Here is a 17,616-nt window from a genome sequence, read left to right as displayed (position 1 = left end):
GGTTCCTGCAGATAAAGGCATGATGAAGAAGGTTTCTGACAGACAAATACAGCAGATTAAGAGAGCAGCTGCTAAAATGTCATTATAAAGCAGCAAACAGGTATTTGAAGCTGCTGGTGCCTCTGGAGTCCCACCAACTTCAAGGTGTAGGATCCTCCAGAGGCATGTAGTCGTGTATAAACCTACTATTCAGCCACCCCTAACCAGTGCTCACAAGCAGAAACGTTTGCAGTGGGCCCAGAAATAAATGAAGACTCATTTTCAAACAGTCTTGTCGACTGATGAGTGCCGTGCAACCCTGGATGGTCCAGATGGAGGAGTAGTGGATGATTGGTGGATGGCCACCATGTCCCAACAAGGCTGCGACGTCATGTTCTGGGCTGGATTCACGGGGAGAGAGCTGGTAGGCCCCTTTAGGGTCCCAGAAGGTGTGAAAATGACCTCGGCAAAGAACATAGAGTTTCTGACTGACCACTTTCTTCCATGGTACAAAAAGAAGAGCTATGCCTTCTATAGCAAAATTTTCTTCATGCATGACAATGCACCATCTCATGCTGCAAAGAATCCCTCTGTGTCATTGGCTGTTATGGGCATAAAAGGAGAGAAACTCATGGTGTGGCCTCCATCCTCCCCTGACCTTTAACCCTGTTGAGAACCTTTGGAGCATCCTCAAGCTAAAGATCTATGAGGGTGGGAGGCAAGTTCAATGGATGCAAGAATTGTGAAGGTGATATCAAAGAGGGCTTGCAGATGTTTTTGATTGAAATAGCTTTTGATTTCAGTAAATATGACCTCCTAATGCTGCACATTCAACAAATGACCATTTTCAGTTCTTTACAACCTATTCATTCGCATTAATATTTAGGAAAATAAGAGAAAAATGTCATTTGCTTAATAATATGGAAAGCGGTGTACTGTATCTGCCCCTAACAGATTAACTATAAATAAATAGATAAAGGTAGGGATGTTGTTGCCGGAGCTTGTCAAGTTTTTCCTCTGTCTTATAGGTCCATCTAAGTTGGGCAATTAAAAAAGAAAAAGGAAAAAATCATGATTATGAGATGAAAAGTCATAATTATGAGATTTCATCTCATAATTATGACTAAAAAAAGGTCATTGTTGTCATTGTCATTGTTAAAAAAAAACACAAATAAAGAACCCAAAAACCTATCCAGATAAATTGCGACATTCGGATAGAGTGAATGTGATTGTGGTTGGATGAGAAGTATAAACATAATACCATTCTGACACCCTATTGGTTTGTATGCAATCCATCGCACCTGCGCACGACACAAATCACGCCTCACTCCAGCAAGGAAAGAGCAGACATATTTAGCCTAGAACGAAGAATGTCTGTGGCAGAGACTCAAGAGAACTTGAGTGAAATGTCCCAACCAAGCACCAGCGAGGAGGTTGGTAGTACACATAAATGGTTCTTGAATGTATTTGCATTGTACTAAAATGCGTTCTTTTTCAATGGACATAAATGCGGCTGAAACAGGTGCATCCCAAATTTTTCAACATTAACATTTTAATGTAAAATTATAGTCATTATGGCCTTCAGAAAAATGTTTTTTGGGGAGGTGAGGTACTGGTAGTGCACTATAAGCCCCTGTGGCGCTGCGTAAACTTTTGTCCTTAATGGCATTTTTTTCCCCCTTACATTACTTTTACTTTTATACTTTCAGTAGTTTTGAAACCAGTACTTTTATACTTTTACTTGAGTAAAAAGTTTGAGTTGATACTTCAACTTCTACAAAAGTCTTTTTAAACCCTAGTATCAATACTTCTACTCAAGTAATGAACGTGAATACTTTTGACACCTCTGAATACCTGCCGTATTACCAACAGAAGAAGAAGAAACAGTGTTCTTTTGGTGGAACAAAACAGTGCTTAATCCAGCACAGCTATTTAACATCAATGAATCAAAACCCTGTGTCATCATCTCTAGAAGTAACCCTCAAACGAGTAGCTGAGTTGTGGTGCAATGCAATATGCAATGCATATTTTTTCTCTTACTGGTAAACTTTGAAAAATCAAACATGTTAGACTTCCTGTCAGGAGGTCGGCAGGTATCCTAGACAAGACCTTGATTGTCAATCACTATGAAACATTACACTGATTTTCAGGACCCCCCCCCCCCCCCCAACTGTAGGATTGGTTGTAATCATGCCTTCAATATGTCGTCTGGCCTTAGCTTGAGTGAGTCTCATTCCTCATTCTTGATTTTGGTAACAGAGGCTGACAAATTGGAATTCATCAGCAGATGGAGACTGCTCAGTTTTTGTAGATTTTATATCACATTTGTTTGTTTTGTTGTTAAGTTTTCTTGAAATTGTATTATATTTCACCTGAGTTTGATTTATATGTTAGTTCTATTCCTGGCTCTATCTGGTTAGAATACTATGTAATAAGGTCAGAGCATTTATTGCTCCCTGCAATCGGGATCGCGGTGTGTCAAATGTTTGTATGAAAATAGTGATTCATATCCATGTCAATTATTAAGACTTGTGGTTATAACACAAATGCACATTTATTCAGTCTTATTTCATGTGGTCGACTCTAGATAAGAATTTAGTATTATCTATCCTAAGAAGAGAAGTAGCTTCAAACACACCCACCCTCTTATTTGGTCTTCTTCTTCATCAGTTTCATAATAAGAGCCTCCCACGGCCAAGTTTGATAAATGTGTTTACTGCCTCTGTATCGATCAGCGATATAAAGGGTGTCAGTACACTTTTATTCAGTTTCTTATAAAGACTCTCCCTCATGGCTCCTGTTTGCTACAATAAATAAATCTTTCTACACCTTTTCCTGTCTAAGAGGTCTGTTATCAGAGATGTAGCCGAGCCTCCACCGCTGGCTGCCTCATCACCACAGCGGCAGCGATAATGATCTGAGAGGCAGACAGCGGCGCTCTGGGACGGATTAGACCACAGACGTGGGGACAGTAATAACAGCTGCTGCCGTGGCAGAGCCTCGCAGTCACCGAACAGGAACAAAACACCCGTTCAGCTTCGCCTGGTACTGGGGAAAAAAGATGTACTGTCCTTCCACTTTTCTTTGCGTATCCAATTTTCTCCCTTATCCTGATTGTGTTTCTCATCATGGCTGAGCAGAGTAATTGGACTTTGCTCTTAACTCCAGCTGTGCAGCAGTTTGAAGTGCTGACGATCCATACATGTGGAATAAATCAGGCTGATGTCTAATGAGACTGCAGTATTTAACGGTTTAGATGGACACATGAAAAGTGATTCTGTGAAGTATAGTCAGCATGGGGAGGAAAGTGACTGCCCCTTGTCCTTTTTAGCCCATGTCGGGGTGCAGATGGCCTTGTGGTTAAGTTGCACCCCATGTAGGTGAGTGGCATGGGTTCAGGTCTCTTTTATCCCTGTTTCCAACTCTATCCACTGCTCTCCTCTATCAAAAAGGCACACACACCCAAAAATAAATCCATGGGGCTTTTATTAGTTCTCAGGAATGGATCACACCTGGTACTGTTTCTGGTATCCCTTCTGGTGCTCAGCGAGCTGAGCTGACTCTAAATTGTGACACCAACACACTGCTGGCCACCATGTGATCAGGAAGTTATCCTCATCAGGAGTGTCATGAATGTGATTTTTGATGTGGGGATCAACGCCCTCTCACTGTCGGGTTCATACTCTATGACTCTTGGACGTCATGGCATTACCAGAAACATGTGATATGACGCCCCCACCTACATTTGGTGAGGTTCTACCAAAGTATATATAGTAATGGAAAGAAAATGCCTGAAACAGAGTTGAGTTCTGGCGAGTTGAGTTGCACAAATGGTGGGAACTCACCAATAAGTCTGAGCCTCCTCCAGCTCTTTCCACACTAAGATGTTCATCTGAGCCCTTTAGCTTCCTCACCTGAGAAATAAAAAACAAAGACAGACAAACATATTTAGTTACAACTACAGTTAAGTATGACAGAAATGAGTTGCAGGTCTTTACCTGCAAGTAATAAATGTCTATGATGGCATCTCCTCAGGGGTAGCACATACACCTATGCAAAAAGTAAACCTTAATGCTGAGGATGATTCAATTTAAGAACGGAGCCAATAAATATTAGCCTGCACATCAAGCTCTGAATTCATTGTTAAATACAAAGAGAAAATGTACACTGTATTAACTAAAATCATACCATTCATATTTATCTCATTTCTTGTCAAAAATATGTCAGTCTTAGTCCAGATAAAAACACAAAAACTCAAGGGCATCAAGCCTCAATCACATGTCAAACTGAGGTTGTTTTAATCTCCATATTTTAAGGTCTACATAGCCATGTCAGAAAAACAAAGGCATTTTGACTGTTTAAAGAGTGTCTTGTCTCTTCTATGGCCCTTTAACAGCACAGAACTGTAACAAGGCTCAGCTGTCATTTGGCCTGAAGAAAATAATATTTTTTCCACAGCAGCATAACACCGCAGTTACTTCACAGTCCATTACGATGCTGCAGATGCATAAGAGAGCACAGCACAGCAGGAGATTCACATACACACTGTCAGATATGCAAACATATACTCACCCCATTACCTTGCTATTACTACCTGCTAAGCCAACATGCAGGCTTTCACTTTGACCCCTAGTTATACTTTCAATACCTTTACACAGAAGGCAGAAAAAAAGAAATCATAACATTTAAAATGTAAGCTTTTTGGAGGTGAGGGAGAACTCCTGTGTTTTGTATCAAGTTCAAATAAACATCTGATTTCAAGAATTTACATGCAAAAAAAAAAAAAAAAACATGGCCTGAATCATCTGGATTAATTCACATACTGTATGTAGTCGCCTCTGCAGCAAGCAAAATTTTGTCGTTTAGTCTTTTGAATAATAAACAAAGTAAATAATAATAAATATTTTCATATTTACTAATTACATACTAATAACAAGCAAAACAGGCTTTATTTTTCACATATAACATCTAAAGATAGGATGCTTATCTAGACCTAGCACTGATGGCCTAGTGTTTAGTGTTTAACTTTTGTCCTCTAGCTGTGCTTAAGTCTGGCCTGTGGCTCATTTCCCACATGTCCTTCCCCATGTCCTCTCTACCCAGTTCCTTACTGCAAAGGTTGTTTGCAGTCACATGATCCATGGTGGGCTGCTAGTGGGGGCCGGCCATTATGAATGAACGGGAACAGAGTAAAGTACTTTAGAGCTCTAAATGACCTGTACACAACAATTATCATCAAAAATCTCTATGTGCTGTACATTGAGTACGATCCCTACACTGCAAAAAATGTTATTTTACCACAGTTAAACCAATTTACCTGCTGTGGAGGCGATCAAAATCACAATTTACTCAGTCCAGCAGATCCTAGCGAGAAGAAGGGAGGCAAGAGTTTTGAGGGGCCATGTACTGAGCTAAGAGGCTAGCTAGCTGTGCCCCTTCAATATATATATAAAAAAATACTCATTTGGTCATAGACATGCTTTTAATTGAAACTGTGATGTACTATCAACCTTGAGGGATGAACACTGGAGTAACGGTGTGGCGTTCACAAACGAGCCAGTTCTACTAAATGGCCCTTTAATGTGAGCCATGGTAGCTAGCTTCTGTTTGAGAGCCAGTTTCCTTCCCTCTATCTTTTTCATAATTTAACTACATTTAAAAAAAACAAACTGCTAACATATGAGCTGTTTGGGGGCCAAACAACCTTTTCTACTGAGTTGAGTCAAATGATCCAGATCTCTAAAAAGAGACTGATTTCCCATCACAACCACTGAGACTCGACAGACTTCAGCTGAGGAACACATGCAAGATCAGAGTTTACTGTACTAAACTATGACAAAACCCAGGCTTTAGACTGAGGTTTTATATTTTTTTTCTTTGCCTGTTTCTAAATGTGCTTCTTTTTTTGTTTACTTTTTTTGCCTTATTATTTCACTACTTAAAGGGCACAAAAGCAGCTTCAGAATTCTTTTTTAGTGTTTTATTTTTTTTAGATTTGTTTTGGGGCCTTTTTGGGCCTTTATTGGATAGAGGAGGACAGTGGATAGACTCAGAAACAGGGACAAGAGTGGGGGAGAGACATGCGGCAAAGGGCCTCAGGCCAGATTCAAACCCGGGCTGCTGCGTACATGGTACACGCCTTAACCACTCGACTACCTGCAAGCCCAATAATGCTTTTACTTGTGCACTTTGAATGCTTGGCGTAGTTGTAAACAGCTCAAGACGTGGTCTTTTTGTAGCGTTTCTCTGTGCAGAAATCATTTTTTGGCCCCCTGAAGTTCTCCGCTGCTGTATGGCATCATCTGCAAAGAACCTTCACTGTCTTATGTACAATAGGCTATAAGCCCAAAAATCAGTGTTAAACAATAAAATAAAAAAGTATACTTGAAAAGAGTTGAGATTTTAAAGCGTAGGGAGATTGTAATCCTTTAGTGTCTCCGCTCGTCTTGCTTGAACTGGCACAGTATGAACCCAAGGTCCTTGCATAATCCCATCCCACATTTGTAATAATGCTAATGTGGTGATAAAACAATAGAAACATCCCTCAACTTTATGACTCCCATCCAAGAATGACCATAAATTTACTTTTAGAAGAATCAATACCTCTCAGACACAGTGCATAAAAACAAAACTATCAGTTTTCCATGATCTGGATTCATAGCAGGTCAGTTATCGTGGATTGCACAGATGTCCCCAATAAACTGTTAATTTCCCCCCTTCTTTATAATAGCAAACAAATATCTGAATACAGCATTTCACAACACTTGGAAAGACCCTGAACATTATTGTGAAAGCCTCTGATGTGAGTTAACATTAGAGTTCTTAAATCCATATTTACACTGGTTTCATTTACATCAGGTACTCCAATGTTAGCTTAAAACAACAACTGGAAAAACATCAGGCTCAAAATTTAACACCAAAACTTTGCCAAGGTGATAACAAAGTTTGGATTATTTTATCACCTTCTTGCCCTGCTGATTTACCTGCAGCAGAGAGTGAGGAGGAGCCTCATTCTCCACTGGATCAGGGGAACAGGGATGAACCCCTCAGAGAAACAGACAGCACATAAAAATACACCAACTAATCCCTCCAAGCACGGGATAAAAAAAAAAAAAAACTCTAAAAATGCACATGCCTTAATTTTAATCCTTGGAGCTCATACTGGAAAGGAGTAGATGTGGAAAAGGAAGATACTACGAACCTCCAGCAGAGTAATCTCCGAGGAATGAACCCGTAGAGCTATGAGGAGGGCAGTTAAATGGGACATTTATTCAGAAAGACTTTCATCCCTTTAAAAAGCAGCAGGAGAGAGCTACCCTGTTTGCCTAAATCATTTCTGCCAATGGAAGTGCTAAAAATATTTCTGAATTAAACAAGCACGAGTAGTTACACATGAAGCTCAGCTCTGCAGAAATATCAGCCCTTACTTAGGATTTTAAATACTGTTTTTCAATCTAAATGATGTTTCATGCTGATTCTATTAAATCATTTTTTTAATTTGGATGTTTTTGTAAGAAACTGATATAAAGCCTACAAAAAGTATTCGCCCCCTTGAATATTTAACCCTTTCATTGATTTTTAAAATTAATCATGGTCAATATAATCTGGCTTTCTTGACCAAAAGAAATATTAAAAAACAATTTAATGCCAAGGTAAAATAGATTTCTACAAAAAATATAGATAAAAAATATGTCGTAAAATAAGTGACTGCATAAATATTCACCCCTTTTAAGTCAGTGTTTAGTTGAAGACTCAGGGGCTGCAATCACATCACTGAGTCTGTGTGGATAGGTCTCAATCAGGCTGGCGCATCTGGACACTGCAATTTTATTTGATTCTTGTTTTTAAAATTGCTCAAGCCCTCTCGGGTTGCACAGGGATCAGACATGAACAGCCCTTTTCAAGTCCAGCCACAAATTCTCTACTGGACTGAGGTCTGGTCTTTGGCTCAGAACACCAGAACATTCCCCTTGTTGTCTTTAAACCACTTTTTTGCAGTTTGCTTCTGGACATTTTTCTTGCTGGAAAAGAAATCTTCTCCCATGCTGTTAACTGAACAGGATCATCCTCCAGGATTTCCCTGTATTCTACTGCTGTAATTTTGCCCTCTGTATTTACAAGCCTTCAGGGGCTGGCTGATAAGAAGCATCCCCATAGCATGATGCTGCCACCACTGTGCTTCACAGTGAGGATGGTGTGTTTGTGGTGATGTGCAGGGTTTGTTGTCCACCAAACAAAGGGTCTTGTCTGATGTCAAAAAAGCACCATTTTGGTCTCATCAGACAAAAGATCTTTCTTCCACTTGACCATGGAGTCTCTTACGTGCCTTTTGGTGACCTTAAGTCCGACTTTTTTATCCATCTCCTAACTTGTGCTTTTCAGTAAACGTTTCTGAGTTGCTTGGAGTGTTCTTTCGTCTTCATGGTGTAATGGTAGCCAAGAATACTGATTATTGACTGGACCTTCTAGACACAGGTGTCTTTATACTACAATCACTTGAGACACACCATGTCACTAACTGAGAGACTACTAGTACCAATTGGCTGGACCTCTGTTGAATTAGGTCTGTCACGTAAAGAGGGGTGAATATTTACAGTATGCAGTCACTTATCTTACATATTTTCTTTTTGTTAAACTGATATTTCTTTGTAGAAATCTGTTTTCACTCTGACATTAAAGATATTTAAAAATAAATAAATAAATAGATTGTAAAAAAAAAAAAAAGCCAAATTATATTAGCCATGATCAATCTATAAAATCAACAAAACAATAAAACATCCAAAGGGGTTAACACTTTAATAGACACTGTATAAATGTTTGGTCATTCATCTTAATCAGTTGTTTTCCCAACAATTGCATCTGACCACTGGGTGCAACACTGTACCTACCAAAGAGCTAGTCTGTGTAGTAAACTTCTGACCTAAACATTTACATAAGAACCAGGTTAACTGGTTAGCTATGCTGCTTTAGCCTAACACAACAATTAAGAAAGATAACATGTTTTCTTAGCGGGAAACACATCTTAAAACTAATTGAAGTAATCAAACATATTTGTTTCCATTTACAAGAGAACTATTTGTTGGGGGCAAAAATTACAAACAAGCAAACTAGTGCAGAGTTCCTCTTGCAAGATCTCAAGTTGAAAACTTCTTTAATGACAGGCCAGAAGTGTCGGGACAATAACATACAGGACTGTTTGCAGAGTTTAGTCTGTTGGATCCAGTTTTGGTGCTTCATTAAACCCATTAAATACGTCTAAAATTCTGTCAGTTTGTCAGCTCAGTTAGCTAAAGAACAGTTACACCTGGCAGTTACTGATGCTATCTAACTGCTCAAGAGTGTTGTGTATACAACAATTGTGTATACATTGACATTAGAACCAGCTTAACATGTTAACATACAGAAAGGGTTTTCACTGGGGCGTGAGGCGGGTGCAAACTTCATAGAGAAAACAAGTCATGTTAGAAGGCTGCAGTTAAGGCCTGTGTCTCCAGCTGACACAGTCAGTGCTCACAACCACAGTTTCAGTAGCTCAACTTCTTTGTAGTGTTAGAAATTTACTCTCTCAGTGGATCTTTTCAAACTATTAAAGTGTTATGCTCATATTAACACTGTGAGGTGTAAATATTCATGTAAATAATCACAAAAAAAAATGGGAATATTGCTGAAATAAAGACTTAAACACAACAGTGTGTTATAAAAGTGAAACACCTGTGGCAAAGTCAGGTGTTCTGTAAGGATGAAGCAAAGAGACAAACGAAGTGTTGGGAAACATCCTTTGATAAGAATCAGCCCCTCCCCTTTTCTGAAGACCACCACATGGTGGAAGTAACTCAGTGGATAACTTCACCCATGGTGCAGAAGTGTCTAACATCAAAACAACAACAATCCACCAAAAACATGAGCAAAGGAGTATCAGCAGTGATCCCTGCTCAACTTTTTACAATATTCTGCATCCCACAAATCTCAGCATTTCATAAAGCTACAGTCATGGACGAAAATACTGGCATCACATGCTTGAAATAAAATGATTTACCCACAGTTTTAAAAGGGTGCCAATAATTTTGTCCAGCCCAATTTGTTGAGTTTTGGGTAAAATTATGTCAATTTTGTCTTTTTTCTTCTGATTTTTTTGTGTTGTTCCAATGCACATAAAGGCAATAAACACATGTATACCAAAAACATTTGTTGGTTGCAACAATTTCTGGGAGAAATGATGTATTTTCTGGAAAAATTCCAGTGGTGCGTATAATTTTCGTCCATGACTGTATATCCGCAGAGGAGATATAGGACACAGAAAACTTTTTTGATGGAAAAAACATAAGAATTCAAAATGCATATCAAACACTGGATATATCTGTATTTTCAGCGGATCACAAACTTCCAGTAAGCAAACATTTACTCTGATATAAGAGCAGCTATGACCTTACTTAGAGCTGTTCTAGTGGTCTAAAAAAGACCTAGCAGAAGCTTTAAACTATGTGGGTTATAGGTTTATAAATGGTACTGGTGAAAGAGGATGCATTTTAAAGTAAAAAACACCACAGACTTACAACTGAGTTTAAAGTAGAATAGAAAAAATAGTTTGTGCACGAGCTTTCTGGCCTGTAGAGGATATTAACCTGTAGGATGACCTGCCTCTGTGCACAGACCAGCAAACTGCTGAACTCCTGAACCCGCTCTAAGGTCGGGTAAACTCTCACACACATAAACAGACACACACAAGAGGGGGATCTCGAGGGAAATGTCAAGGCTTTTCCAGTCACTTCTGTTCCTGAAGAACATATGCCAAGAGCTTAGAGCAGGATCATGTTAACATCTCTCTTACTTTCTTCTACCTAGTGTGTGAGAGCTTATGTGTGTATATGTGTTTATACCTTGGCGCTGCTGTCAGAGTGACGTCTGGCACATGCTTGTAGCTGACTGATCCAAAACTGCTGCTCCTTGGCATCAGATGCTGTAAAGACGCAGAAAAAAACACATTAATGAAATTACAAGCCTTAACTTAATCGAAAAGACTAGAGGAAGCAAACCCTGACAAAAGTTTACAGTAATGCCAAGGTCTGCTTGTAAGAAATCAACCCGCTATTATTTGGAAAAGAGTCGGCTTTGGCTGTGAATGAAATCAGTGAGGATGTCATCAGGCAGCAGCCTCCAGTGTTGAAATATGCAGCTGGAGCTGGGTTAAAAACACTGCAGGTTCTCAGGTGTCCACTTAAAGATTGGCTGCAAAAGTCAAAGAGTACACATTCAGGAACACATGATTCCAAAAATCATCAGCAGTTATTGTCTATTATGATGCATGCCTTTGCAAATGGATGCCTATTTTTCCCACTTTTATAGCTGAGGAAGGAAAAATCATAACTCCCAGTGGCAAAGCACCAGTATGGGTTGTTTCAAAGGAATTCACCCTCAATTTAGCAAGTGCTGCACAATTTTCTACATCAAGTTTTCATCTAAATGATATTTTACATTTTAATTTATATTTTCTGAAATGTCCTTGCAGAGTTCTGGTACCTCTTGTACTCTTTGTAGTTGTTCTTTGTAGCCAGGTGAAGCCAAATTTGAGGCTATAATAGCCTTTACACTCGCTGTTCTCTGGGAGACTACATCAAAGATTCATGTCCTCTGAAATGAGTCTATTATGAATGACTCATGATGCCAATAAAACTCATTTTAAAAAATGGGCAGATTTATGAAATAATGAGAATTTCAGCCATGTTGGCTGTTAGTCACCAGCTAACAGCACATCTAACAACACTGAAACTAAAAGACATGCATAGTGATGTTAAGCCAAGGCTCTACTCTGCTCTGTGTCAGTTTTTAAGTACATGAGCCCCCCCCCAACAAGATGCCACCAATCCTATTACTATGTAAGTACCGATACAGAGCTAATGAAGTTAGCTTATAATACCAGAGTATATTTAATGAGGCCATTTCTTCAAGTTGTCCTCCCATCCCCCAACAGTAGAGCAGGAATAATCACATTATCTCATTTAAGGTGTGACAATGACACTCACACATTTTTATCTCTAAATGGCTCTGATAATCAAGATTAGCCACAGATAAGATTGAATTTGGCTAATTTGATTTTGTAGCCATTTTCAAATGTGGTACAGGAAAGCCTCAGTGCTATCATTTGCGAGTTGCAGGTTAAAAGTCAAACTACATAACTATTCACACAGGATTAGTATTACCTGTGGAGCTCTGATAATTTGTGAATCAACCCCTGACGTCAAAGTCTGTAATAACCTGAGTTTATTGACATTTCTGAAGGAAAATATGATGGTGCAGCATGGCTGCAGCAATGAAAACACAGGGAGTATTTATTCCTAATGTTCATACAAAAAAAAGCAGTCATGCACATCACATTCTGCAGGTTACGTTTTCTTTGTGTGTGCTATGCATACTTATAACCAGAGTTTCGAAAAGATGTCTGGTTCAATGTTTTTTCTCTCTATATATTTAAAAAACATTTTTAGATCTGTAGCAAGCTGTCTATAACCAATAATCCAATGCCCCCTAACTCTTGGGCATCAAAGCTTCATCTGAATTTATGTGATGCTGATCAGATGAAGAAGAAGAGGAAGAAATCATAAATCCCTCCCATTAATGTATGAGAGAAGAGAGATGTCTCATGTTATTTATGAACATTTTCTGTTATTTTTAATAATTTTTTGGAAGTTGATGCTATAGGTATTCTGCACTCTATTAATTTGGGATTGTCACACACCAACAAAACATACACTGTGTTGTGCATGAGATATACAGCTAAATAATACAAACATTAGAACAGGTACAGTGAGAAACTAGCTGTAGGAGACAGAGTAGAAGCCCTGTTTGTATTATGAGAGCAGTGGCGCACACACATGCAGCTGGAAAGTATAGATTGATTGAATGAATACATTACATATAAAAAACAGTCCTTTTTAACCTAAGATAAAATTAACTGACGGAAAAGCACTATAAACTAGAAAAGCACTCGGAGATCACAGACCTCCGCCATTACAGAGTAGTACAGAGTCCTTCAAAAAATTCCTGAAATCAGACGGTGATCCGGATCACTCCCAAAATCTAATCAGTTCTTCCTTATGCCATTTCTGACATTTCCTGAAAATTTCATCAAAATCCGTCCATAACTTGACATGACAGGACAACATAGAAACAAGAAAAGATGAAACGTGATGAGATGAGACGAAACGTGACAAGACGAGACGAGACAAGATAAGACTATAGATCCCAAAGGGGAAAATCTGGCATTGCAGCAACATAATAGAAAAACACTGAAAAAATACAAAAAGATTCAAATACGCATAGGCAACATAAATAAATTATAACACAGAATTAAAAAATCATAAAGACGGTATGTACAATGGACATTCTGTGCAGTAAAAACAAATTAAGGTAACATGAGTTTACGTAAAAGGCCATAGTATGCTAACTAGAAGCCACTATGTAGACAGTTATGTTGAGAGTTATCGTTGATGTCACTGAGACTACGTCCATCTTTAATACAGACCATGGATGTCTGTGATCTTATTTTCTCTCAGATGATTATCCAGGTTACCTGCTGCTCACTGAATTTGTTATCCACTGAATAAAGTATTCAGCACCACCGTGACATCTAACCCTCTTCATTATCCCCTCTGTGCTAAATTGAACAATCAGTATTCAAGAAGCCAATTTTTAAGCAGCGCAGGAAGCAGAGTGATACTCCCTGCATGCTTGTGGTTTTCCCCTTTGGCAGTAGATACAATACACCCTGTTATCAGAACACAAACTGCCAGTTGAAGCTCAGATTTGCTGACTAACAGAGAGCAGTGGGCTGCACAGCTGAAACAAGGAGATGCTGACTGACTGTTTGAAGTGACCCTCTCCAGGTCAGATTGGAAAATAATACCCTTCTGCTCCCATTTCACTGACTAATTATTAGACAATGATGTCTTTGACGGGGCTGAGCACCGACAGAGCAGAAGATTCAAAGATGGAGGATTATTTCGCCTGAATTCTTTCAACGAGCCTCTGTTCATCTTTTTTCCTATATTTCTATACAAGGTCAAAAGCAAGACACAACTCCAAATTATTATAAAAAACACTTGTTTGTTTTCATCTACTGACTGTTAAAGATCTTTGAACCACGGTGTCACATGCAGATCACTTCTTATGGCCAAGCAAAATCCCTAAACTAATACTACTATTGAATTATGAAGCTCTGAAATATAACTGTAATTTCTTGTATGTATTTTCCTCACTAGTTAAACCTTGCATATCTCTATTGCAGCCTCACACTATGAAGAAACCAGCCGTATTTGTTTTAGACTTTGAAAAGCTTTGTACTGGCTCATTTTATGACTTCAAGGAACGATTAAGGATGCACACTAGCAGATATTAGCTAAAAAAGTGAATTACCACTATAGAAAGAAAATTTCTGCTGATATTTACAACCAAAATGTTAGCTATAAAAATCTGCATATATCAGCCCTAAATTTAGGCCATACAAATAATTATTTTTTTGGGAATTTTGGGCATTACCAGCAGACCTACATCAATTGAAATCTTTTTCTTTATTGATCACCATTCCTTACACTTTAAAGTGAGTTTAAGGACTTAAATTTGTTCATTTGTTAATCCTCAAACTTTACATTGTGTGTTTTAGGGACCAGAGTTTTAGGTCTGAAGCACATTTTAATATCTGTATTGATATCAGCAAAAATGCATCTGTAAATACCGGCATACCGAATATCTGCAAAAATCTAATACCCCTTTCCCCCTGGCCGAAAAAAAAAATGTTTCAGCACGCTAACAATCTGCTCCTGTCTGCAGTGGGAAAGGCTCTAATCGGCATTCAGACCCGCGTCGACTGACCCTGCAATGGACACAGCGATTGGCTCCAGTGGGACGCGGGATGACTTTGGCGTAACGTGCCTACGTCATAATATCGCGTCTCTAACTTGGGGCAACAAAAGGACGCTGGCAGCAGAGGGATGAGCATTGTTGTCTCCTCCGTCTGTAACTTCTGCGACTCTTTGCCACCTCAGCAACAAATTCCATCCGCCTTCATATCATCAGCCCTTGAATGTTGTTCAGTCTGCGCTGGGTTTTTATATTTTGAAAGAGGGACTAAAGTACAAAGTACGGAAAACAGTTGACCACTGTGTCCATGGCTTCCATGCTCCTTTCCATTGTTTACCTAGCTCTGTTTTGGTACGCTGATGACGCACTAGAAGAAAAAAAAACGGCCACGCAGCTCGTCTGCCGGCGATCAGACACAGGTCTGCTGGCAATGGGAAAGGAGTCACTTGCAGATTGTTAGAGGGTTTACCCACATTTAAAAAAACCCACTTTTACATGCTTATTTTAGTGGGAAAGCGGTATAATATTCTATATCCATAGAAACAACACCATATTTCTTAGACCTAGACCCTAGACAGGGGTTGAAAAATAGGAACACAGCCCAAATTCTGCCAAAACAAGGATGTCCAAATAAGTGTTTAATCTCCAAGAGTATCAGAGTGGAGGCTTGTTTTCATAAACCTTATATCTCTTTAACAAGCCTCCTCTTTCTGTCTTGCTGCCAGAATTCATACTAGAAAGGTAGATAACAATGTTATTGGCTGTTCTGTTTCTATTTTGGAGGATTTTGTGGCTGCATGCATCCTGAATGGACACCTGTAGGTGTCACTTAGGGAATGATAAAGTAAAAAATCTAATTAGCAACCTCAACTGAAAATTGAAGCAGAAATTCAGAAGACTGTTTCTTATTTGTTCATTGGAGGCTAGCCGCAAAATCTAAAATAATCAACATTAGATCCCATATCAAAACAATTTTTAGATGAAAAATGCATGTCACGTTACGTTACATTACGTTACAATATGATACGATACTAAACTCTATGATACGATCGAATACAATATAATAAGAAGCGATACACAACACGATACAATAGGATAAGGTTGGTTACGTTATGTTACCAAACTATATGATACGGTACAACTTGATCATAGACTGTAAAAAGAGTGGGACAAAGCCTGTGTGACGTCAGCTGTTTCATTACAATAGGTGGACTCAAACAGCTTTTGAAGCCAATCCGTAGCTTCCATATCGAAATTGCTGTCTCAACCGAGCTTTGGATCAACCTAACAGCAGACAAGAACCCCCCCACTGAGTTCGACGTTCTGTTAGCTAAGCTATCACTAAAGCTAGCATTCTGGTTGACAGATAGGTAGCGTCTGCCTGTCAAGCTATCTGTCAATCAAATGAGACGCGCCAAATCACCCCTCGTACAGTGAGAGGACATGAAGACATAAGCGAATGAGTCATATTTCTAGGGGAAAAAAACCATCTCTTTAGCATGTGCACACGACTTCTGGTGTTCCTGCAGCCAGCCTCAAGTGGACACTTGTTGTATTGCAATATTTTGCACTTCCGCATTGGTTTCATTTTTCAGGACCTGAGGGTTGCCGCTTGGATATGACACAATTTAATATGACAGGACAAGTCACAATACAACATAATATGATAGGATACCAAACTTTGATACGAAGAGATATAATACTATACGATACAATAACTTACAATACGATACGATACCAAACTATGAGATACAATACAATAGGATACAATATGCTACGATACCAAATTATGTGATAGGGTATGAAATGGCAAGATTCAACAGACACAATATAACACGATCCAACACATTATGACATGACAATATGTTGCAATACCATACCAAACCGTAGCACCTCGACTGTCAAAGAAAATTCTAGTGCCAGACTGTTTCAAAATAAGGACACAAATCCACTCTTTTTAAAAGTGGAAGCCCAAAATACTTTCCTGTTATCATGTTAAACATTAAATAGAACTGCTAGTAGAGTCTCCTCCTGTTTCTCTTCTGGAGAAAAGCTTCAACATATAAAAGATCATCACACTCTCACCATTAGTAACAGGGTAATGAGGGTGGATGGCTTTGTCAGCTTTATACACAACCCAATCACAATTGATTTTTATCAAATGTGACAAGTGTTATTCTGTCATGCTGATGTAAATTATTCAAACGTATGGAGAATTCAATTTACATTTGTCAGTCACTCACACTGAAGACATCTGCCATAGTAACAAGCACACCACAGAGGACCTCTGAAGAGACAGTTTAGAGAAAATGAGACTTTACAGAAACTCTTCACAAGTGTAGCATTCATGATGTGATCCCTGAACGGGAGTGATTTCTAACCTCTCCAGAAGTTAGGAGTATTCAAACAGAAACATCTGTGCAAAGCTGTCTTTCTGAAGAAATAACAACTTCACCAAAATGAGTCAATCTGAGGGAAAAACCAGAGAGAGGGGGTCTAAGTCTGATATTTCTCTCCATGATGTGCTCATCCTGTCTGTGATTAAAGATAATTAGCTGTCTGTATTGAATGCATCGCTGTGTGGCTATGCTAATATGCACCTGTTTGCACGGTGACGACAGAGATAAGACGTCGAGGGCAGGACGAGCTGTTCCCGTTCAGGGAGAATACTGATGGAAATTTTAAAGCTGTTTTTTGTGTCATAAGAGCTGCAGACCTTCAGGGGACATGCTGACAGCTCTATTTATTTGATGAATGCACGAGTTGTGAACTGGAAACCGAGGG

General features: G+C 39.0%; 1 protein-coding gene across 1 annotated transcript in view; it reads right to left on the bottom strand.

Annotated features, from left to right (window-relative positions):
- LOC121523720 (oxysterol-binding protein-related protein 10) overlaps positions 1–17,616 on the bottom strand; it is a 113,474-nt gene that overhangs the window by 73,561 nt on the left and 22,297 nt on the right. The window contains exons 3-4 of the mRNA XM_041808720.1: positions 10,857–10,936; positions 3,825–3,893 (exon numbers count right to left, since the gene is read on the bottom strand). Coding sequence (XP_041664654.1) covers positions 3,825–3,893; positions 10,857–10,936 — 149 coding nt within the window. The remainder of the gene's footprint in view (positions 1–3,824; positions 3,894–10,856; positions 10,937–17,616) is intronic.

The sequence above is a fragment of the Cheilinus undulatus genome, linkage group 16, assembly GCF_018320785.1.
Source record: "Cheilinus undulatus linkage group 16, ASM1832078v1, whole genome shotgun sequence".
Lineage (NCBI taxonomy): Eukaryota > Metazoa > Chordata > Actinopteri > Labriformes > Labridae > Cheilinus > Cheilinus undulatus.
This window is presented reverse-complemented; position numbering and strand designations above follow the sequence as displayed.